Source organism: Rhinolophus ferrumequinum, chromosome 11 (genome assembly GCF_004115265.2).
Source record: "Rhinolophus ferrumequinum isolate MPI-CBG mRhiFer1 chromosome 11, mRhiFer1_v1.p, whole genome shotgun sequence".
In the NCBI taxonomy this organism is placed as follows: Eukaryota; Metazoa; Chordata; class Mammalia; order Chiroptera; family Rhinolophidae; genus Rhinolophus; species Rhinolophus ferrumequinum.
The window spans coordinates 84,564,680-84,589,822 of NC_046294.1; the positions used below are offsets into that span (position 1 = coordinate 84,564,680).

The window sequence follows — 25,143 nt, forward strand, 5'->3', positions numbered from 1 at the left end:
ATATACATCTGATAGAGTACAGGGTTGTGAAGTATTTCCAAGCATACATTTCCCACTACAATCTCTCTGTGGAGAAAGATGCTTCAGTGGACCTCAGACATTTGGGGGTGTGAGAATGGATTAATGAATATGATGAAGCCACCCCAAAGCAGCGTCCAACCTGTAGAACTGGAATTCACATTTTGCCTTGTAGCCTGCCAACTTTGTAATTTGGAGAAAAGTTCCTCCAAATTAAAGGAGGAACTTTAATTTGATGGTCTCCTTCCTCCCCATGAGGGACACAGGAGCATGTTGGATTATGGGAAGATCAGCAATACGATGAAGTTCAAAGTCACATCGTGAGAGAGTCATGGACAAGCTGGCATGAAGCCAACATGATTTGTCAGTGTACTGCCTTGTACTAAATGGAATTTTAAAATAAGGGAATCTACGTGTTTAACCTTCTACAACCCAATACCTTCCCACGGCATTCAGAGCCATCTCCATGGGCAACTAATACCATAATTTAGGAGAATCTGGGGGACAATGGCACTGAAAACATCTGAGCAGAATTTAAGGTCTTCTTTGAAGGACAAAGAGCTTGATTTAATGCTGCAAGAGCTCTATCTAGGTTAGTTAGTGTGTGGCTCTACATCTGATGGGCTCTGGAAAGCCTCCCTTCCCCTCCTCATTCTGTGGGTGAAAAGAGTGAATTGAAAAGGGTCCGAGAGGAAAAGGATTCCCAAGACCCCCGAGTAAAGGAACTATGGATTTCACAGGGGGAAATAATCACTTTAAATCAGAGTCTCTATCTCCTATCGAGGCAAGAAGACCCATATGTTCAAATTCTGACTTTTATTTTCCCCCCGACTGTGTCTTGAGTAAGTCATTTAACCTCTGGAGCCCCAGTTTCCTTATTTGTAAACTGACACTAAAAACCCTTCCTTAACAATCTCACAGGATTTTCATGAAAACGTTCCCCTGGCTGGCTCAGTCTCATCCACTGGGCTTCCTGTCCCAGGGGCTTCCCTGCTGAGCTTTTCTAACCTCAGTCACTCATTCTCACTTTACCCAGTTCTGTTTTGTTCACAGCACTTGTCACTGTCCGACATTACCTTGTGTTTTGAGCCCGTCTCCGCCACTACAATGTAACTACACAAGACCAGGGGCCTGGCATGTGAAATCCATGGCAGTTCCAGCTCCTGGTTGGTCTTGTTCACTGCTGCATGCTGGTGCCCAGCCCAGAGCCCAGCACGGAGGAGGAGCTCCAACAATTGTGTCAAATGAATGAAGGTCAAATAAGATCATTACTGTGTGTGAAAAGGCTTTCTGAGCTGTAAATACTATATAGATACAAGTTAAATAATGCCACACTTTACATTCATGGGCCATGCCTTGAATATGTCTACACATCCCAGCCCACCTGGTTTTTTGTTGTTTCATCATTACTGTTATTATTATTAGTCTACCAAAGAAACAGCCTCTATGCCAAATCCGGGCCACACATTAGGTGGGGGCTAGTTAAGAGTCCCTCAAAATGCTACGCCTACTGACAGTTTTTCACACACAGAGGACAGTCACAACAACCAGATGGTCATGTATCCCACCCTGGAGCTGATCACCTGGATCCAAAGACCTTAGAGTGCTTACCTTATCTACATTTAGGCTATATTTTGAGCCCATGTTTCCTTCGTAATACATTTAGGGGACTAGAGTTGGCTCACCAGGATATCTCCTTAACACTTGGCATGGATTATCATCAAAGCCATTTAGAATTTGCCCTCCACCCATACTTTCGTACGGATTGTGAGGGAGATGTAGGATTTTTGCAGATCACTTTCTCATTTGTAGGGCAAGAGTTGAAAACATGTTTTGGGGAAGCATGACAGCTCTGGAATTTCTTGTCAGAGCCTTTGCTTCAAAAGCAGGAGACTGATGGATTGCTTGGATTGTGCTGGAGGGCCATTGTCTGGCACATGGTGTATTTACCACCGTACTGCACTAAACAGTCCCCAAGGCCCTCCCATTGCTGAGGCAGTTGGAGACATTTTTTAAAAGTTTTAAAATAAAATAGAAGGATAAATATGCTTAAAGCTATTCTATTCCACATGGGTGGCAATAACCACCAGCTGTCACCAGGAAACAGCAGATGTAATTGATAAAACAATTCAAAATTCTTGTGGATCCATCATCAATAAAGTTAACACCCAAAAAGTAAATGAAAGGGTTCAAAGTCAAGCTGGATAAACTCCCCAGGTCTGCCAATAATTAAATCACCGAAATACACACCAGCATAATTTTTTAATGCAGATTAAAGAGGGGGATCGGCTGGGCAACTTGCTTTGCTGGGTGAGGATGGAACACCATATGTTGCTTATGAAACTGTCATTATCTTAGGTAGCAGTAGTGAATGGGGGATGAGGACGAAGTGGGGGGCGTGGGGGAGGCAGAAGCTAGGCTGTCATTATTTTGAAGGAAATGCAGACTATAACATTTATCCATGGTAAGGAAAGGACGAAATTTCCACCCATACAGAGTGAGGAATGAATGGTAATATTATTCATTGCCACAGTTTAGCATTAAATGTGCAACACCTACTCTAATTTATTGATGGACTGTTTAAAACGGGTGTTAACCTGTTTGTCTTGTATTATAATTGAATTCAGTTTCTAGGCTACAGAAATTTGAGAAGTTCATCCTTTCTCAATCAATATGCTCTCCTTCAGTGACCCAATTCAAGACAGCTTCATAAAAAATAATGTATTTTGTTTTAATAAATTTAAACACTATGACAGCTGCTCAATTTTTATTGGTTGTTTTTTTTTCCCTTCAGATGTCTCTTTGCTGCTGAGTGAAGTCAAGCTCACAATCAATAGTAATTGATTAATCAGCATCCCCTTTGAACAAAGGTGCTAATCAGTTTTTGATTAGTTCATCAAACCAGATGCAAAGGCAGCCTGGCCCCAGCCTGATAGATCATCAGTGTTCTACATGACTTATGGTTCCTGAGCAACATATGACTGCAGGGTTCCTGGAGGGAGTGGGGGAGGGGGCGACACAGTTATTAATTTAACCGTATTATGATGAACACAAACAGTTGTTGGTTTATTGCTCCTGATTCGTAGGTGATTGATAGAACTGCAACAAAGCCGCGTCGGACTTGGTGCAGAGCTGAGACCCAGAGTATCCCTTAACTGATGACGCTGGGGGAAGAGGGGCACGGCTGATATTGTCCTATTTTCCTAAAGAGGAGAAAAATTACTTCTGCATATCTGAGTGATCTTTGTCTGGCTAATGTGCCAAGAGGGATCAAGGCCAATGAGAACTTTGTCCTTTCTTAGGATTCTTGAGAAGATTTAATTGCCAGGGCCACTGTGTCAGAGAGCAGTTTTATTTAGGGTCAGGATGAGAACTGAAAGCACAGATTACTTATGCCTGGCATTACGTTCTACACAGGGAGAAGGACTTATCTACTCCTATTTAAAAAGAAAGTTGGGCTAATGTTTTTGCAATGTCTCCAAATATATCACAAATAAGAGGCAAAAATGAAACACTTTCTTGATAGCCTAGGCTGTCTTTCTAATCTTCTATTTATTTATCTATGTAAGTTCATTGGGATTTGGAATTCATTTATTCATCCAAGTATCAGCTGAGTGCTTGGATACAGCAGTAACAGGCATACAGCAGTGAACAAAACCAATATGGCCTCCCAGAGCTTCCACTCTGTGGGAAAATCCAACAGCTAAGCCCATACTGGGACATGCTACGTCACAGAAAAATCAAGGCATCCCTGAGGTTTGACAGCACAGAGTGGGCAATACATGTATTGCACCCGACAAGACTGAGTGGTACCATCTTGCTCTCTCACTGTAGTGAGACCTGCAGTTAATACTGCAACTATTCAAGGGAGCTGCAATGAAACCTCTTCAAGAAGAGGCAATATGCAACCCTTCTTTCCAACAGATTGGAGTGAGTATCTACAGTCCTATGCCTTGGTTTCTCAATCACAGTGATAAGGAGGGGGGCCTTCCTTACTGACTTATTAAGAAGTGACTGATCAAAATGTATAAAAAGCTGTAGCTGGTTTGCAGTGAAATGGTCAGAGCTAAACAATTATATGAGCTCCCATGATATTGTAGCTGGTCCTACAATATCATGGGAGCTCATATAATTGTTTAGCTCTGACCATTTTAAATCTCACCACCCCCCACCGCCACTTTTAAGGATATGCTTCTTATTCTGGATTAGTAACACCTAAATCCTGGAATCAAGCATGAAACCTACTTTTGCAAGAGCTCAGTGTTCTGTGAAAAAGGTCTGAGGTAGATAATTAGTTTACATCACGGTGTGTGACAAAACAATTGCACCCCCCCTTCCTTCCTGCTGCTCCCCACCTCCTACTTCTAAGGTTACTATGACATGGTTTTTTTTTCAGTCTACTTCAAAGAAGTAAATGATCAATGAGTTGTTTTTTTTTTTCAAAATAAAAATCTTGTCTCATAATCCAACATCCTTAAACTGCACTGTAATGCAACAAAATTTCTCTTGAACCATTATACTGGGGGTACCAAAAAAATGTATACGAGTGGACACTTTGGTTAAAGTTGCTCAAGCCGTAGCTCCCTGTAACACTTCAGTGTTTGGACACTGATGGTAACCACTTTGAGCACCTCTTGTAATTGCAGAAGTCAAACGTGACTTGTATTCATCTTTTATTTTCAGTATACATTGAGTATTACCATTTTAATACAGTTTCCCTTCTTAAAATGTGTATACACTTTCTTGGCAACCTCTGTCTCTCTAGAACCTGAAATGTCCTGTAAGCCACTGAACAGAGTGGCTTTAGTACAATCCCGAAGGTGACCTGACCTTCACTGCATTGACAGCATCAGTGCCAAGCTGAAGTATACATGCCACTACCACAGGGAAAAGGTGGGTGGGGAGGAAGAAAGTGTTCATAAAATTTTATTTTTCTTTAGTCTCAAAATCCACAATTGCTAAATGATTGCTCAACAAACCAAATGGCCGTTTCGTAGAAGTGGACAGAGCACCCACAGGTTGGACACTGCAGTGCCTTACCTAATGACTAGCCCTTACCTGAGAGGTCCTCACTGTCCAGTTCTTCTGCGGAATTGGGCAACTGAGTAAGGCCTTACAAGTAAAAACAAATCGTTTTTCTTTTCATTCCTCAAGGGACATAAACAAAACACTTAAGAACTGAGGATGAATCTCTTAGAAACATGAGCCAAATCTCTTGCTCTCACTCTCTTTTTTGGATAGCTTGAATGTACTAATATGTAAGTACATTTCTCCAATCATTTAATTTTGTTGATACACAATCGAGGCAGAAAAATTCCTCAGTCTCCACTTTCAAAGCACATGAAACATGAAGGTGAATGTTTAAAATCATTCATTCATAACAGCATGCAAAAAAGAAAAATAAATAAAGCCCGATTGTTAGCTGTTGATGCTCTATCTCTAAAATACAAACATATTTAGATGTTACATATAGTTGTAAGTTTTAGTTCACATTTTACCGTAAATTGAAATCCTTTGCCAATACTGACAAATACAGTTCATGATCAATTTATGATGCTCTTGGATCACTTGCTTCACATGGTACAGCATCTGCTAACTGCAGATTGCAGGTTATGCCTTCATCAGGAAATCTGATTTGCGAAATGATTTTTTTTTAAAAGAAAATTTAAAAAATCAGAGGTATTCCTGAAAAATAAAACCCTCAAAGCTGAAAAAGCAGTTAGGTCAGGAGATAATCTAGTGGGGGCCTGACATCCCAGTCACCACCAACGCTGGCTAGCCGTGAAGGCTCTCAGCTAAGCTCTGATTTGAATTAAAAGAAGTGAAGAGGAAAGTAGATAAACAATGGGGGGTTCAGGTAGCAGACAGCTTCCATTTCCTCACACTTTACTTACAGGTGGTCCTTTGACGAAGTCTATTAAACACCACAACATGTTGGACAACCAAGGAGGCTTTTACTTGTTCTTCGATGTTCTGCTCAAAGTCCTGTCTGATTGTTCCAGGTCCTCTAATTCGCACAATTTGCTAATACTTCTCTAATGGGATTTATCACTTTTGAAGATGTTTGTGGACCTATTAAACTGCAAGGTCTTTGAAGAGAGGGGAACATCTTATTTTTTCAGCTTTCCCTTCTCTTTATAGCCAAGCACAAAGTATATGCTCAGAAAGTATTTGCCGAATTAATGATTTGGGAGAAGGCTCAGTGAACTACCAACCAGAGCATAAAAGCAACCAAAACAAATGCCCTGGAAACAAGCAATGTCAAACTAATCACACTTTAACAACAAACAAACAAACAAACAAACAAACAAACCCAAAAGAAACCCCCCAAAACCCCAAGTTAACAGAAATACTCAGGTATAAAATGGTCAGTAAAAGCTTGGATTTTATAAGTTGTTTTATAAAGAAACCAAATGAATATTATAGCTAGGTCGGTGTTGTGAAAGGAAGTAATGACATCATCAACTCTGGAAGGATTTCCATCAAGACTTTTGGGTGCCAATATTCAAGGGTAGGTATCAATTAAAAATGGAGGATGTACCTAAACTATGGATTTGGGTAACTAACGGAAAAGCAGTGAGTAATGCAATAAATTATAGAGGTAACTGAGTAAGGATGCTATTCTAGCCATTTGTTCTGAAATCTGATTGGTTGAAAGTGTTCCTATTTTTAATTGGCTTTATCCATTGAATAAAGACTGATGAATACAATTATTTGAATAATTGTTATAAATGGGCAACATAAAGTACTTCTCTGTAGTTAATTATGAATTTGCAGTTCTCAGAAGGCTAATCCCTCACTTCTACGTGGCCCAATGAATATCAAAGCATTCTAAAAACGTGCTTGGTGCCCACTGAACCATATTAAACAAGGATGTTTCAAATAGGCATCTTTACTGCTCAAGACTTGTTTCCTTGGAGAGGGCATTAGAAAGCTAATTTAAAAAAAATAAAGACAAATATGTTTATGAAATATCATTGATATGCAAAGTTTCCCATTAAAAAGCAACCGACAGTTGATATACACTTCATTAAAGATGAAACTCATTTTTAATGACATAAACTTTAAAAAACACCATGTCATCTGGAATCTACTGCTCAGATTACGTCTGAGAATAGGAAGCCACTAGGGTTAGTGGAGTTAAATTTGTTTTTGCACTACTATTGTGTTTTATAAATCTATAGTACTCCGCCATAGTTGGATTATTTCTGAATAAATATAATTAGGAAGAGTTTACTGAAGCACCAAGTGTGCAAGTGATGACATGCAAAATTTACCTTCTAAAATTTTTCTGATTTAGGTACTTTTCCTCCATGTTAAAAATTATATACCTTTCATTTTCTCAAAGACGACGACAAAGATGCATTTTATGAAGCAGAGAATATTCTTCAAAATAAATCTTCACAATTTAACAACAAGTGGGGAACCACTTCTTGTTTTTTTTTTCTTTAAACTTTCATATCATCCGTTAAAGCCCTTTTGTCATTTGTAATTAAAATGTATTCAAGCAATTTCTTTAGACTTTGTTAAACAAATGAAAGTTTACTTGTGGTCCATATGGGATTTTAGGGAGCAATTAATGAAGTCCTACGGTGTAAACGTGATAGTTGAATATATACACTACAATTGTCTCTTCCGTGCAGACGTGTGTTTTGCTGCTTCTTGGTGCTACCGGGAGCAGCACGCAGCCTAAGCCTCCTCAGGCAGTGCTTCTGCAGTTGCTACTCCTCCTTTGTACCAGACATCGCTGGCTTCTGAAAGCAGGAGGATTGTAAACCCGGTTAAGGGAGACCTCAAAAATTAGAAACATTAAGAAATCCTAGAGATACTGAAAGAAATTCAAAGTCACGTAAAATCTTAATGTTTGTGGGTTCAGTTCATCAGGGTTTCTTTTTTAAAAGAAAATTTCAAAAGAGAACAATCAAACAAAACCTCTAGGAAACAGAAGCTTTAGCCCACCCGTCCTAGTACCATTCCCATTATGAAAAAGTAGGCGATGGTCTCTCTCTTACCTAAACGGCATACATCTGATCACTTGGCCATATTATGGAAACTGTTACTTCCATCATCAGCCATAAGAGATTTCAGACGCCCCCGGTAGTTTTAATCTAAAAACTCAGTCATCCTGTTCTTCCTGCTTTGTCAGCTTTTGTGAAGAGTTTTTCCCTTCTTCCCATTAGCAGAAATTTGGTTCACGCCGTTAAACAGTAGCACATTGTTTCCAAACTGCATATCAAGGCTGAAACGCAATCTTCAGGTCCTGCAGCCATTCATAAACCTCTTTAGCTTTGTTCTTGAGTAGAACATACAATGTCTGCAGAGTCCCTTGACTGAATGACAGCCTTTGAATGCCACTGTCGTGTACTCATACAGAGAGATGTGCAGAGAGGTACATACACAGGGGGTGGACATAGAGGTTGTAATAATGCGCACTGCTGGCTATTTTTCTTTAAAACGGGCTTCAGAATTTTCCCACAATTGAATAGAAAGTAAGATGAGAATTTCATGTGCTTTTAGAATTCTATCATGGCTTGCACTACTTATAAAGTAAGTCAGGGAAAGGGAGACTCACGGGGTAATTACCTAAGGGCAGTGTATCTATCTAGCACAAGCCAAATATTTTGAAACCAAAAGTGACAAATTGTTTCAGAGGGGTTCCCAGTTTGAGTCTTACCGCAATTACATACTGAATTTAAAACTATTTTAAAACTCATTTGGGACACCTAAATTCATGAGATCATCAGCGTCTAATGTATCAAGAAGTGGAAAAGCAAAAGGACAGGTAGATTTGAAAATAATAAAATGGAGGGGGGGAAGAGAGAGAGCGAGACAGAGAAAGAGAAAGAAAGAGAGACCTCAACCTAGAGGAAGCCAGCTGACTGCAGTGCAGCAAAAGCACAAGCACTATTCCAGACCATGGACATGCTGTCACCCAAAACCTCACGTGGGGGAGGTGGGTGGGGGTGGGAGAGGGGACACACAGGGCAGAAAAAGAACAAGGCACAAGACACATAACAGAGAAGCGCCCACATTTGAACAAACAAATAAAAACCATCACACACACCCACATACCGATAACCATAATAACAACGATACCATCCGTGCTGTAAGTCGCTCATGCATTTCTGCCATCAAGTTCAGACCAGTGGTACCAGGATTTGGCAGAGTGTGTTTTGCATCGCTCAACATGCACAGATAACACAGGATTATTCCTGTCCAGGCCTTAAGGATGAGCTCCAAAAACACAAATGCTCAAGATCCTTATTCAAAGAAGATCCCTTAGATCACCCTAGTCTAAAAATTCCATTCGTACGCTCACATTTATCTTTACTCTCAATCAGATCCTTAAAAATACATTGTGGCTGATTATTGTTTGGTTTCTTTTTGGAGAAAATCCATTTGATTTTGAATCATGCCCATGCACTTCTAACCTTCCAATACATGCTTATTATTCCAATCAGATATTGGTAAGAACAAATGGTCAACGTACATAAACAACTGGTATACTTCATACATACTCTAGCAACACAAGCTTGAATAAAATATTTTAATGAGTCTTCAAAGGGAAAGCTTTTTGTAAAATCATTTTTTTCCTTTTTATGAAAGAGAAATATGGAAGGAAATCCAGTATGAAAACTTTTAAGACCAATAAAATGGTCACAACTGGCTGACCTAATAATATGTCTTGTCATTTAAGTTGCCAAGTTATCAAACCACATTTTTCTAGGCTCAGCTCTCCATAATGAACATCTCAAGATTACTCTCAAGTGCATCTAAGTCAAATGGTTGCTGCATCAAAGAAGATAGGTTTTAGCCATAATTCAGTCAAATAAAATCAGTTCTGTACCTCCATCTGTTTGGATACCTGTTCCCTGCTTTGTAATTTCCACCATATTTCTATATACTGTTTTTATCCTGACAACTGACCCGGGAGACTTTTTCTCCTCTGTCCAGTAAAATTCTCAATATTACTTTGGCTGTCATTAAAGCTTTTTCCTGTGGGCTGGAGAATGTGCTGTTCAAAATAGTGGTAGGACCCCATTTGTGGGGACACTGTGAGGATTTTAGCCAAGTTAGAGAGTGTATTTATAAATGCATTATATAGGAATCAGCCTAGTTTTATCACTTCTCTCCTTCTGCTGTTAAAGAATCACTATATATATATATTCTTTCTTTTTTCCTCCTCAAACTTCTTGGCTCTAGGTATACTTCTCAGGCACTGCCAGTCAATAACATGTTACTGAGGCATCACTGGCTTCAACACTGTCCCAGAACTAATAAGACAGGTTGCTGCTCACACTACACAGATGTCTATTTCCTGCCAGAGTAATGATATAAAATCCTGCTCCAAGTGTCTCTTTATTATTCCACACAAAGAGATCACCTTCACTTTCTGTCTCTCCAGATGGAAAGACCTGATCAAAAACAGTGCCCTAAAATCAGGATTGGCCCCTAAGTAAACTTCTCAGTTTTCAAGTCAAGGGGGGACATGTTTCCTCCTCTTCACATCCTGCACAACTCCAAGGCCTAAATCCATTAGAGTCACATAAGTACATAGATTTTATTGAAGGGACCCAGAAAATAGAACTCTGGAGTCTTAGGAGATAAATGATCAATATTTCTTCAAAGATCTCACAGAATTCAGGAATCTTACGTTTACATTTGACCCTGGAGTTAATTATAGGAAGCTCAGAACTTAAAGCATCTTAAAAAGAACAGAACAAAATCTCTTGAACTACATTAAAATAGCCTTAAAGCTCCAAGAATAATCGATAAATGTCAGGAAGGGCTCAATTAATGATGAAACCTACAAATAACCGAGCTTAATGGAGTGCAATGCCTGAGTTGTAGCCAGCACTATGGGGCATTACCTTAGAAAGTGGAAGTTTTATACCTAATTGATTTTTCGTGATCGTCAGTGTATTTGGTTGGCCCTTTAACTTATTTTATGAACTTTCCCCTTTATACAGATGGCAGGGAAGGGCAGGGTGAGGTAAGAGTGGAGTGGAGGGCTGCGCTGTTCTGTACCTACAATTTGTTTTGCTTTCTCAGAATTCCTCATCAGCATGTCCAAATATGGGGGTGATCTGCCAAGCATCAAGGCCTGACCTTCAAAGCTAGCTCACACAAGGCACGTTTTGCTTAGAGATTTCCAAAAGATAAGTCCTCAAGTGTAGGTCTATTTAAGGAAACCAGTCTGTACTAGGAAGAGATGTTTCTCTAATAGTTGAATGAACAGTACAGGGTTGGCTGATCACCTCTTATCATTTAAATGATGGATCTCAAACCTGCACAACATGCAAAGTGATTTAAGTAGGCCCTTTACCAAGTAATTCCCTTGGATTCAATTATTAAAATTCAGTCCATTTTTTAACTAACATATCTGTGTCCAAGTACAATATCAGCACGGTTAGGTTTGAGCTAAGTAATAAAGTAATAAACAGATGAAACATGACCCTAATTCTCTGATTGAAGAGACATAAAAAGTTAATAGTCTTATTCCAACCTAGTAAATCAGTGGTGGAATTGGGGAAAGGATTTCGCGATGCCCCCTCCTGTTCTTATCACCTTTTGGTTAAAATCTTAACTCACTTTTTAGTATTTTTCCTACAAGATAGCCTGTACACAAATGATTTTTTTAAAGTCCCAGTTGATGCTGTTAAAATACACAGGTGGTATCCTCCTTAGTTTGGGATGTTTCTTGCCAAATGTTAACATAAACTTTTATGCACACATAGTGATTAAGGGTGAACCAGGAAGGGGCTGTGGAGGTAAACATGACTGGGGACATAGTTAAAAGAAGAGCAATGACCTTCCTTGTCACCACCTCAGAAATTTAAACAGGAATCTTCTGCCCTGACCTGTCCTTCAGTCTCAACTACTAAGTGACACAAATGACTCCCCTTCAACATGTACCTGGGACTCTAGCCTATAAATGAAGAAAGTAACTAGGTCTTTAGGCAAATATTAGGTTTTTGAAGTCCCTTGTGTTTCCGTGTCTGGCGGGGTTATATAAATAAGGGCGAGGGGCAGCTGCCAGTCCTGCCCTCCCGCCAGCCAGGGAGGCAGAGGCCTCATCTCAGACTGCAACCATTGGCTGCTGAACTCACAACAGAAATGACAAGACTCCATGTCTTTCAAGCCTTTAAAAATTAGAGTATATTTATGAGATCAGTCTACTTGAAACATGATTGCCCTTGAAGACTACATTTCTCTTTTTCCCAGGCTTGCCTTGCCTCTCAGCAGTGCTGAGAAAGTAGATAAACAGTAATGTGATACCAACCGTGAACTGCTGGTTCTGTCGTCGCCGTTGTGTCTACAGACGGGAACAGAGGATTGGAGGAAGGGAAGAAACAGGAGGAACGGCATGCAAAAAAAGGGAAAATGGAAAAAAATGGAACAGATAATATATGAGCAAGCTTTCAAAGAACATCGCGTGACAAGCAATAATAAATGAAAAGCAAAAAGCATTTGAAGTGAGTTGCACTGTTTTAAGACATGCCTTCAGCTCAAAGCTGCGAGCCAGTGAGGAAAACAGTAAATTCTTTGGTTTTGGGGGTCTCGCCAGGATACATCTACTTGCTAATCAAGAGTCAGGGGAGCATGCAAAGTGATGAGAAACACCAGGGCAAACTGACTGGTAGAGGGCTCTTAACGCATCAAGGCTCAGGACTGTGACAGAAAAGCTCAGCCCAACCTCTGGCTAAACAATGGATGCATACATTCAAACATTGCCTTTGTTTTAACCCAACCCACTCGGGTGTCATGACTGCCAATTAGGCTTCAATGAGTATTACGCTTTTTGGATCCTTTTATGACTGACGCTCAGGTGCCTGCAGATGAATACATGGGTGCAAGTTTTCCATCTAGTGTGTTATTTCAGCGGAGTTCAGCTGGAAAGTTCAATTAACTGGGAGGACATGGGAATGAACATGTTCAAGGTTTTCAGATTAGTTCCGGTACACACACACATTCTCACAAACACACATTCATAAGCACTTTCACAGACATATATATACAGAAACACACACACACACACACACACACACACACCCATTCTGAACTCTGCAAATCTTACTATGTTACAATCTAAGAGCAGAAGTCTGTCATGGAAACACCCAAGTCCACATGATTTGCCAAATGCCGCTTCTCATCATGGGGCATGTGACACTCCAAAAATGAAAGTCTCCAGCCATCCCTGGGCTCACATTCAGAACCACATTCGTTGCTGAGAGCTACCAGGGGACCTGCCTTCATGGCTACATTAGGCGATAGCACGTGGATTTTTTTTTCATTGCCGGATGCACATACTGTGGAAGAAAGCATGGTTTGTCTCTTCTAGTGCCGATGCTGTTCTCGTTTTCTCCTGCTTTTACCAGGCTTCAGAACCAGGTGCCATACTGGTACCTCTTCACAGGAAATTCCTCAAGAGGCTCAAGAAATTTTCTCTTTACTTTTGGCTAGAGGGGAAGTGGGATAAATACCTAACAAAATGAACGATGACATTCTTTTTCCAGAGTCATTTTAACACCGCTCTTTTCGCCAACTTCATTCCAGTGTCAACCCATCTGGCTAGGCTTTAATTTTCAGTGCTACACATTCCAAGTATGTCTCCTTCTACTTTCCCCTTCTGGCCAGAAAGAAGTGGTGACACTGACACATGAGCTAGTCATCTTTAGCTAAAGTGGCTTTCTGGGTTAAAACTGCAAGTAGTTACCTGTCTTTTTTATAATGCAGCTATTTAGGTGGTAGTTATTTTCATGAGTTCTGGAGACTTCAAAAGACTTTGTTGGACTCAATACAGGCAATGTTTAAATGCGCTGGAATGCCAAACAACTTTCTTTTTTTAATCAAACGAGCCTGGTGCTTCTGATTTATAAATATGACACGGGAATTCACACTGGTGTTTCCCTTCAGTTGGCATGCTTTCCTTAGGACTCTATACCATCAAAACTTTAGAACTCTTCTGAAAGGAGCCAGAATTAACCAGAAGTCTGAGAGGCCACTGTAGCTTAATATAACTTTTATCTGGGTTTCTAAAGAATAGATGAAGGAAAGAAAAGCATAAAATATACCACATAAGAACATGATACTTACAAGTCAAGTCTGTATGCATAAAATAGCAGTAAAAAAAAATACCAAAAATTGTACAGTTGAAACATCTCTACACCAGATTCTCATGATATAGTTGACACATCTTATTTGAAACATCCAAGTCAAGTGTTAGTTTGAGGTGCTTTCAATTTGAAGCGCAAAATCAAATGCACATTTGTACAGAAACACTTACATGCATATTAATACATTTTATGGCATTTTAAAGCACTGACTCCTTTCCAAAATAAAAAAAGTAATAAACAACTTGGCTCATTATTTTTATAGTAACATTTCTAATATGCTGTATGTTTACCAGGTAAATCATTAGTATAAAATGAAAGAAAGGGGGCGAAGAAAACCTAAGGGTTAGAATCCTCAAAAGTTGCATTAACCAGTGACTACCCAATTTACTGTCTTCCTACCTCACAACATTATGTCCGCTTTATGAGGAAATTAAGTGAAGCTAGACATCAGCTCATATGTGGGTGCTAGCAAATAAAGGAAAGCTCACAGTGCAGCTTGCTTCCCCTTCTGGGATGGGAAATCCATCAATTGCACCCAACAGGGGAGGAGAAAGGGATGTTGCAAAGGAAAAAACAATTCTAACACAGTTCAAGGCAAACACAGGTTCAAGTCAAACAACACAGTTACTGGAGCTGGTAAAGGCAAAACCATGACCAGCAATGGAGCAGAAGACTGCAGCAGAAATACAGGTTGGCTACAAAGTTTAGAACAAGACTGAGGGTGTATTGGGGGAGTGGCTGATTCCATTTCTCTAAGAGCATCTGGTGTGCTATCTGAACAGTGGCTATTTCAAGTAAAGAATTACAAAAAAATTCTTTCGAAGTGACTTTGTGCTCCCCGCAGGAGAGCACTGTGACAGATTCTAATTCTCCTTCATAATTGCTGTATGTCTTCATGCAGAAACCACAGACACCCTGGCTCTGGAATGAGTGCAGCTCTGTGAAGCAGGACTTAGAAGGGTATGTTAATCAGAAGACTGCAGAGACGCGCAAGCCCACCTCTGTGAATTAACTGCTGGGGCCACTATGTTGTTTGATAACATCTTAAGTGTACAACAGGCAAAATGCAAATAGTAAATTTCCAATATAAGTTATAAATGCTAATTAGCTTGAAAAATGAGAGTGGTAATTGCCCTGACAAAGGCTTTTCTAAATTTTATTTTGTTGATGCCTTTAAAGAATCACCTTTGAGCTAGGCCTATGAGAAAAATAGGTCCCAAAAAGTTGAGTTGGACTTATGGTGGCACAGGGTTAAAAATTAAAAAGGCTTCACTGAGCTGTTTTAACTGATATCTATTTTAATTTTAATTACAAGGGCAAATTTATTGTACATTTATTTTATATGGTCAACACAAAACAATCTCATGTTCTTGAAAACCCAGTAAGTGTGTGCGTTCATAATAGTCACTCTCTAGCTGGTTTATGAGCATAATCAAACAAGGTGTCCAAGGGTGGGCCCCATACTGCTATTTGAAAGATGCACATTTCACTAAATATTGACTTTTCTTCTTAGTCTCCCAGCCATACAAACAATTTACGGGATCCTATCTTGAATAAATTAAACATCATCTACATTTCATGTTGCAGTATATAATATTTACAACATGAAAAGGCTCTGACAATGTGTGAGATTAGAGACACTAGCCATTTAACTAAGTATCAAAAAAGAAAAATGAAAGAAAAAAAAATGACTGCCTGAGAGGCAGCTGGGCACTATTTAGTTGAAACAGTCATGTGTAAGCTCCACTGTGGCACATTCTAATCCTTTCATATGGATTCTCTCCAACTTAGAATTGTTCATTGAGTGTGACAGACTGGGGTTTTAAAACTAATCCATAAATTAGTCTGTGGTCTCAAACACAATGGGTGCCATAAATGAAAATGAAAATCCTAGAACAAAATTAAATTCACAACCTTAAATACTTTTTCTTCTCCAATTGCTCTGTGGTGCTCCTGCTTTACAATGCACAGATTTCACTGCAAGACTGCATTCTGAGGTGTGTGAGTAGGGTGTACATTAAAACATGCACAGTGTAATAACCCAGAGAACCCAATCTGCTCGAAAGCAGAGCTTAATTGCAAAGAATTTAAATTCTCCCATTTTGATTGTCATAAGCTTAAATGAAAGCATACTAAGCAGTCCAGACATATTTTAATACACTTTCCCCCAGTTTATTTTCTTAACTAAAGTCAATAAGGAGCCAATGGGTTTTCTTAATTGAATTCCCCTTCAGTTTGTGTTATGGAGCTGCTTTAAATCTAGACGCTAGGGCAGGCAAGGAATTCCCCTGACAATTTCATTTTCATAGTTGTGCTATGCTGGCCAGTGTATATTAAATATAGTTTTTCCTTTATTTATTTATTTATTTATTTATTTATTTATTTATACTTGAAATCTATTGAAAGCAAAAATATGTGCTAGAAAGTTAAACTTTGAAACTTATTTTCCACTGGTTTCCAGGTTAATTTTCTTTCCATCTATGTTATGCTTTAATTAAACTCCCATTTCTCAGGAACGGGAGAAGTGGACAGAAACAGATCTGAAGCTCAAAGGCACAAACAGGAGAGCTATAATAAAGATCTCTTACTTCTTAATGTCATCTCCCCTTTGAGTGAAGAGACTGTGTGTTGCAGAACAGCAGGAGGGGGAGTGGATTATTTTTTTTTTTTGGTTAAGCAATTTCAAGTTTTGTTAAAAGCTTCTTCAGAATTGTTCACTAGTGCTGCTGTGCCCGAGACCTTTTCATTTGAAAACCAGATGTTCTGAAAATAATAGGAATCTATACAGTGGTTTCATTTAACAAGGAAAACAATTCCTGTATCATGTTGTGTGTGAATGCTGGTGGGAGGGGGGACCAGAATGGGCAAGGCAGGAGGAGGGGAGGAAAAGAAGAGGGTGATGGTGGAGAGAGGGACAGGGCAGTAGTCGCTAATACTCGTCTCCTGCTAGACAGTGGAGGGCTGGGTCCTCCAACCAAGTCCTTTATTTCCCTCTACAAAGACAGCTCCAACCAGCACTTTCTAATCTTGAGAAACCTGTGTTTATGATACTACTTTTCGCACTGTTGATAAATCTTTTGTATGGAAACACGTCAAGTCTTTACCTCTAGGACTATTTTTAAACAAGGAACAGAAAAGTATGGCAATGATGATAGAAGCATTAGAAGAAAAAAAAAAATCACTCACTTCCCGTCTCTTATTCTTTTGTTTTTTAAATGCAGAATCAGGTGACCTGCATCACTGTAGTGTTCTCATTTCTTCCATTCCCTCATAAATCAATATGGGTTAAAACTGGTTGGCTACAATGCTATTTGTAAGAGGTTCATAATCGTCAGTAAAATAAAAGTGTACACGCTTAAGACAGTGTGAAAAAAATGGTCATGCACTTTAGGGGCAAAATTTGAAAAGGTGGCTCATTTCATCAAAGGCCACTCAAGAGTGTTTACTGGTGTCCTGATAATATTTACTAGTGTCCTGATAATATTTACTAGTGTCCTGATAATATTTACTGTGTCCTGATAATATTTACTAGTGTCCTGATAATATTTACTGGTGTCCTGATAATATTTACTGGTGTCCTGATAATATTTACTAGTGTCCTGATAATATTTACTGGTGTCCTGATAATATTTACTAGTGTCCTGATAATATTTACTGTGTCCTGATAATATTTACTAGTGTCCTGATAATATTTACTAGTGTCCTGATAATATTTACTAGTGTCCTGATAATATTCCTGCCACCAGGCATGCAGGCGTATCAGTGACACTCAAAAAGTATTCAATAAATGACAAATGAAAAACAATCTTAATGGAGTAGATGCTAACTCTAGAGAAAAGGCAATTTAGCAAACATTCTGCTATGAAAGAAGTGTATTTCCTAGCAACAACAGCTTAATATCTGCCCAGGATATAAACACACACACATTGAAGATAGAATAGATGCTTGAAGTAAAGTTAGGCCTTCATGCTTAGTTTCCAAAGTGTCATCCTTTCTTTTTGTTTGTTTCTTCCCCCCTTGCCAATGTTGCTCTTTCTTCTCTGATTTCTTGCTTCCCAGAGTCATTATAAGAAGGTTCTTTTTTCCTTGCCAGTATGGGACTGCCACCCAGGTCCCCAGAAACTCCAAGTCTGGTTCCCTGTAGGGCAGGGTTTCTCAGTCTCAGCATTTGGGGCCAGATAATTCTTTGCTGTGGGGTCCGGCTTCTGCATCATTATAGGATATGTAGCAGCATCCTTGGCCTCTCTCCATTAGATGCCAGAAGTACGTCCGGTGGTGACAACCAAAAATGTCTCCAGACACTGCCAGATGTCTCTGAGGGTAGTGGTGGGTAGCACTGGTGGAAGTGGTTCGGTAAAACTGCCCTTGATTTTTTTATTCACATTTTACCCATTTTTTGACGGCACAGACCCCATTCTACCTCTCCTGTGATGCTCTTTCCTGTCTTCTGCCTGTGCCACTGAGTGAGCCCTAACTGTACAGTATCTCCTGCTACTGAGTTCCAATGTGTGTGTGTGTGTGTGTGTATTCTTCCACTGACCATATTTTAAGGGGTTAAAGGGATTTTCTGGCTTCACAGGCACCAGCACAGTGCTACGCACATTACGGGCGCTTGACATTTGTTGAAGGCTCCCCTGTAAGCAAACAAGCATATACCCCTTGCACCATGCAAGTATCAACAACACAGAGCAGGAATCAGTAGCCAAGACGCTGGAGAGCAGATGGCTCTTTGTGGAGGAAAGCGTTCTTGGTTAGATGGTCATGTTAGAGAGTCAGTCTTAACGTCAGGTGTCCTTCTTTCCTTTGTATTTAAGAAACTGAAAACGTGCTATGGTGTTGCATTTCCCCAATTTGGCATATTCTACAAATACTACTGGAGGGTAAGGGCTGTAATCATCTTCTTTACTTATATGATCTGATCCACATTACACACACACAAAAGCTTATGATATTAGACTATGAAAGTCAAAATAATAAGGTGAGCCTGAGGGGGGGACTCGCTTTCTCCAAGGTATATTGGGGTTTTGAGTCCTTAGAGAACAATAAGAAAAACCTTGCCATTTTCTTTTCCATGAAACACAAAATATTCAATTGAATATATACTTCAAAAAAGAGAAAAACTCATTTAGAAATGACCTACTTCATCCTTATGAAAGGATAAATGTGTTTCTCAATTTGGCCCTATAGCTATTCATTTCTTATTCTAAGGTGATTTTAATTTTTTAATTTATGACAGTCAGATGTATAGTGTGACCTACAGGTTAAATTTCTCCTGGCCTGAATTTTATATTTAAGCTGCTAAGGGTGTTTAGAGCAAGTGCTAAGTGCTTTCTGGGTACTCCTCAGTAAGCCTCTAACTCAGGATGCAACCAGACAGAAACAATACAATATCCACATTAACTAGGGAGGGAAACAAAATCTTTTCCTAAGATGATTAAAGGAAAAGCTTGATCAAACTGGCAGACAGGGAAGGAAGCTATCACCAAACACAGAAATAGGTAATTCTATGTATACCTAATACACAGAGTCAACAAACTTCAAAGAAAGTTCAAAATAAAACAAAATAAATATCCTCACCCTTGCTATGGCAGTAGGTTTTTTTTGATTCTGGTTTCTGAGAGGAACATACATGAAGGATTCTTACCTGAGTAGGGGCTGGCTATCCCTGTATTTTAACAGAAGACTACAGGGACGATTTAAATTACGCAGTTTGCTCTTCCAATTATAGCATATATTTTCATGAATGAAACTATACGTATAATTCAACATGATTTAAAAAAAAAGAATGGGGGCCTGCCGATAGTAATAGTTGAAACAAATATATGGTCAGAATATCAATGTACATGAAAGAGAACAGAGACACCAAAGACTTTTATGGCAAATCACACTGAGGCTCTGCATGGCTTCCACACCAATTCTATCTCTCATGTGTTTTGTCTTTTTTAAATTTGGAAAGAGATTCTAATAACATTAATGGCCTAATATGGTTGTGAAGCCACAACAATACTGATGTGGCAAATTGACACCAAATATTCCTCTCAGTGCTCTAGAGCCTGCAAAGATTCTTCCGTACATGAAGCTATGGAAGCTACCCTCCACATGCAGGAGACCTGCTCCACGCAGCATGGAAAAAAGGCAGACATGCCCTTCTCCTCCCATCCATCGAGTCTGTGATTCTGGGTGGGCAGCCTCGAGTCAGACTGGACTTACACTTCCTCTCTTTCAAAGGTCGCCGGGATGCAGCTGTAACCTGCTTTGAGAGAGCTGGGTGACTGGGAACTCAATGACAGTCTGCCTTCCTAACAAGCGGAACAATTTGATTATCCTGGTTACAGAAGATAAAAGATAACAATGGAACACCTCCTTTCAAAGGGATCAGAAATCAACTATGACCTTTTGAGTTTAAAAATATTTTTCTATTGTATTTGTACATTTTCTTGTAATGAAACTCTGACCTGGGGAATGGGTTTCAGTTATTGCATTTGACTGGGAGAAAAGAAATATATGACTGTGGGCTTCTTCTTCTTCTTCTTTTTTTTTTTTTTTTAAGCTCAGGCTTTATGTTACTGTCATTGGATTTAGCTGTTGAAGCTTTTAAGGCTAATAGTGGCTGAAATATACCAAACAGTGCAAGAGAGAAGAGTGGAAATTAATTTAGCTATCCATTTGTCAAGATTCAGTCTGGAAGATTTTTTTTAGGAACCAATCTAAATCTAGGGGATAGCCTGGACCTTTAAAATGGGACCCAGAATCATTCAGCTCCATAACCTTTAATCTGTTTGAAGAAAGGAGCAAATGTTAAATTCCACAAGTGTACTTTCTGGGCAAGATAAATATATATAAGACTGCTTGTTAAGACACAGTAAGCCTATAAGATCACATCCATTAAGGCAACGGATTCTACAATGTTGTTTTAGTGGCAATTTTAGTTTAACTACTCTTGGGTGTGCCAGTGAGAATCTGGGAATTCATTACCACAAATGCATTTTGTGTGTAGAGAGGGTTCAACTGCTAACATCGGGAGGCTAAAGTGCATCTGTGAGATCATCTTACATTACCTTGAACTGAGAGGCCAGGAGCAGAGAGAGAGAAGCCAGGATGAGGCCCTATTAAAGGAACCTTTGATGTGGACAGAAATGTAGCAGTTTGTTTTTAAAATTTCCTCTTAAACAGACTCTCTGCAACAGGAACTGTGATAGCAGTGAGTTGTAGCTGTCTGAGGATGTAAAATTAGCTGTAGTCCGGAGTGAAGGATTAAGAGCTGGGAACTGAAGCGCCTCCACCCAGTGGCTGAGATGGATCGTGAGGGGGGAGGAGTTCAGGGAGTGTTAAGAAAGGTCGTAAAAAAACAAAGCCTAAGATAGTGAGAGGCCGGCTACAGATGAAAAGTGTTTTTGCATATTAAAAAGAAAAGTGGTGTCTGTACAGAGTGAGTGAGGCCTTGACTGCTTTAAACTGTAAAGCTGGCTAGCTCTAGCTGGAACCTTCTACAACGAGAGGTAATAAAGGCTAGCTCATATCTGGGCAAGTCTACAAAGACCAACCGGGCTACTGCAGGGTGTTCTTAAAGGGTTCACGTAGGCAGGGCAGTGCAGAACAGGGCGACATCATTTATACTGACATCCCAGGGCAGTTCCCAGAAGCACATGAAAACCTCGAAAGGAGAGCTCAAGCCGCATCTGGTGTACAACCTGGACAAGCGGTAAGACGTCACAACGGGGAAATGGCCGCGTTTGTAGGATGGAAAGGTGAGAGCGTGGTTGCCCTGCCGATCAGAGTTAGGGAGGGGCACCTTCGCTGTGCTTATCAATGATCCAGAAAGTCAGAGGAATCTAGTCACTACACTGACAAAGGGAGTTTAATTAAGAAGCAGAGGAATTAACAACAAGTAAAGCAGAAATACACACAGGTAAGAATTTAGGAAGCAGCCTCCATGGAGCTGAGTTTAGAGTGAGACACAAAAAACCAATTGATGGATTTTCAGAAGATTTTACATTAAGGCACTGATGTTTTCATAAACAACATTCAGAAAAATCCTCACTGGTGGCTGATTTAAAGTTCTCCTTGTTTCACTGCATGGCTAGAAAGGTGAAGAAAACTGAGATTAGACAGATTAGACAATGTATTATATTTCATAAACTGATGAGGCCTCCTCTTTCATTGAATACTTTGAAGTGTCATCCTATCTATCTCACTGACTCCTGTGAAAATTGAAAATGTTCAGAAAGTCAACGTAAAGGATGATGGCATATCTAGGGTGGTAAAGAGGATTTACACATGAAGAATGATAAGTAAAATGTTCAGTGTTGTTAAGGAAGTCCAGTGACAGGACTGGATCCCAGGGCACATGGCTCAGAGAGATCTTGCAGTCTCATCACATAACAGATGAAGTAGAAAAGTTATTTTTTAAAGACTTGTTTTTTCCTCATAGAACAATTACTTTTAGTTTCTGTGGTAGGCATCTGTAAACAGTGGACGGGGAAGACCTTACGTAAGGAAATCCTGCACGTTTAGTTTACACGGTATGGCCATAACCCTTCCTACCTTGGTAGGCAGAAGACAAGCCAAGGCTCCCAGACAAGCAACATCAAGTAATATGAGAGCCACTGGAGACCAGGAAGGGGATGGATGATACACTTCTCTCAGTGACAGTAAGAATAAGAGACAGTGAATCTCATTTTGAATAAGAGTTCTGGACAGTCCAAAGAGATAAAGCCACCGAGTTACAACCACTGTGACTGCCTCTCCATGCCTCCAACACTTAACTGAGGGCAGCGAGGGGTACGTGGGTGCCCAGCATGGAAAAGACAGTGACTCCCTCTGATCTCTTGAGACCTACGCACTACGAATAGGCAGGAAGACCATCAGCAGGTACTCGCTGGGGCAGGAAGGATGACGACGTATTTAGGAACGTGGTCCACATGGGCATGTTAAAGGCTGTGTGTTTTCCTTCACATGGATTAAGATGAAAGTAAGACAAGGAGAAGATCCAGAGCCAGAATACTTACCATTTCGTCAACCACGGCTAAGCATAAGCTATCAGCCCGTCCTCTAAGAGCCAGGCTGCCATTTTCCCTAGCATTTTGCTTTGAATTGTGATGTGTAAATAAGAATTCTCTGACAGGTAAGCTGCAAAATATTAGATCTACTATTAAATGCTTGGATGTTAAAGATTTTCTGAGGTCCTTAAGATTCAACCGAAGAACATAGTATCTAATGTCTTTGAAGTTCCAAAATAAAGGAACAATTAAATCCCAAGGATTTTATGGGAACTATTAGGTTTCTTTTTATACATACCAGAAAGACAATATACATTCAGGACATTTTCAATGGTAATGAAGGTACCATACCTGTGATGATGGTAAGGATGGTGGTGGTGGTGGTGGTGGTGGTGGTTGTTGTGGGAGGAGGGATAGTTGTGGGGGGATCTGGATAAAAAAAAAAAGGAAAATCAAACCCACAATGCTGAACACAACAATGATCAGTAATGACAAAACAAAAGCATGAGAACATTGAGATGTTTGTTTGATGATTTCCTCCTTTAAAACCAAAAGTTTTCTCCCAAAGATTTATCTATTCTAATTATATCCGAAAGCTTTAGTTGGAAGAGCTAAGCTTAGAAAGAAGAAAAGAGTTTTGTATTAATGAAGTGAATGAGGGATGAGGAGATGTGAAGCAGAGAAGGGGGGAAAATAAGAACATTATGACACACTTCCCCAAAATCCAATTTCAAAGGTGAGGCTAAACCAACTCAGCACCCAAGAGGGTACGATGGTTGTCATTTCATTTTATACTTTTACAGATGGGAGGAAGGAGGAAATGGCTCCGCTCTTTCTAAAGGGCTCCTATCCGCCAAGGATGAGTATGCTCCTGCTCCTTGTTCTCTGTGACTGTTAACTTCATTATTCTCCATCAGTACATCCCAGCAGGAAGTAAAACTACTTCTACACTTTGTATACTTCTATACAAAGAAGAGAGAATGTCACCACTAAATATCAAGTTCTAGCCAGAGAACTATACTGAGATTTTATTTTTTCAAAGTCAATAAAATTTTACAACTTATCAATATTAATAAGTTAGTTGCCTTTGCATGTTAAAAGCTTGACCTAAGTGGACAACAATGATAAAACTGAAAGAATGTTTTCCATCTTGTAAACAAGAAAATTAAACATAAATGAGGCTTGACCCTCAAAGCCAGGAATTCCCAAAGGGAATCCTTTGTCAGATGCTTGATAACTGTATATTCTTCTATCTTCTCAAAAATTATTTGGGGAGAAAAGGGAAGGGCAAATATGAAAGAGAAAAAAAAAGATTCTAAGCCCAAATGATCAAACTGAATGTGTTAAATTGTCAGCAAGACTTTGAACTAAGCGATCATTCTGCTATAATAGAGCATAAGACGATTTGAAGGCTTTTGATTTTAAATTTTATCTAAAGCACGCCAATTTTTTCTCCCTGACACATCTGGTGTCCTTTTATCTCCAAGTGAGCTCTCAGATTGTCTAATTAAGACATCAAAACTTTAATTATATACTGCACCTTTACTGGGTTTGGTACAACTTCCTGAAAGTTTATGAAAACATTATCTTGGTTCTTGCCTGTAAGGTCAACTTAAAATGATTCCTACTACTGATCAATAATCTTTCACACATACAAAAAAAGCACAAATTTGATAGTGAAGAATCAACAGCAAATTGTTCACAAACAAACAAACTAACAAACCTCATTCTTCTCCAAGATGTAGAAATCATCATTTTAGTAATTTTAAACTACCTTTTTAGAAGAACAGGCAGTATGTTCAGTCTTGCTCCTTGGACACTGTCTTACGGAGGCCTTGGTGGGGAAGTATTTTGTGACCTGCGGATCCTTGGGATGCGCCTGCACCCTGCTGCAGGTATAGGTGCAGGTGCAGGTGAGCGAGGCACGCTGGCCCCTGAGCCAAGCTGGCCCCTGAGCCAAGCTGGCCCCTGAGCCAAGCTGGCCCCTGAGCCAAGCACTGAAGACTTCC

At 39.7% G+C, this 25,143-nt stretch overlaps 1 protein-coding gene across 6 annotated transcripts in view; it reads right to left on the minus strand.

Moving 5' to 3' along the window:
* Positions 1–25,143, minus strand: part of CADM1 (cell adhesion molecule 1) — a 330,897-nt gene that overhangs the window by 11,667 nt on the left and 294,087 nt on the right. Inside the window, exons 8-10 of one of the 6 annotated variants that reach the window (XM_033119594.1) lie at positions 23,486–23,563; positions 12,302–12,334; positions 5,077–5,130 (exon numbers count right to left, since the gene is read on the minus strand). The exons of 1 other annotated variant lie outside the window; for it this stretch is intronic. In XM_033119594.1, the coding sequence (XP_032975485.1) occupies positions 5,077–5,130; positions 12,302–12,334; positions 23,486–23,563 (165 nt within the window). The remainder of the gene's footprint in view (positions 1–5,076; positions 5,131–12,301; positions 12,335–23,485; positions 23,564–25,143) is intronic. 4 more of the 6 variants (XM_033119597.1, XM_033119595.1, XM_033119599.1 and 1 more) reach the window with 4 other exon arrangements.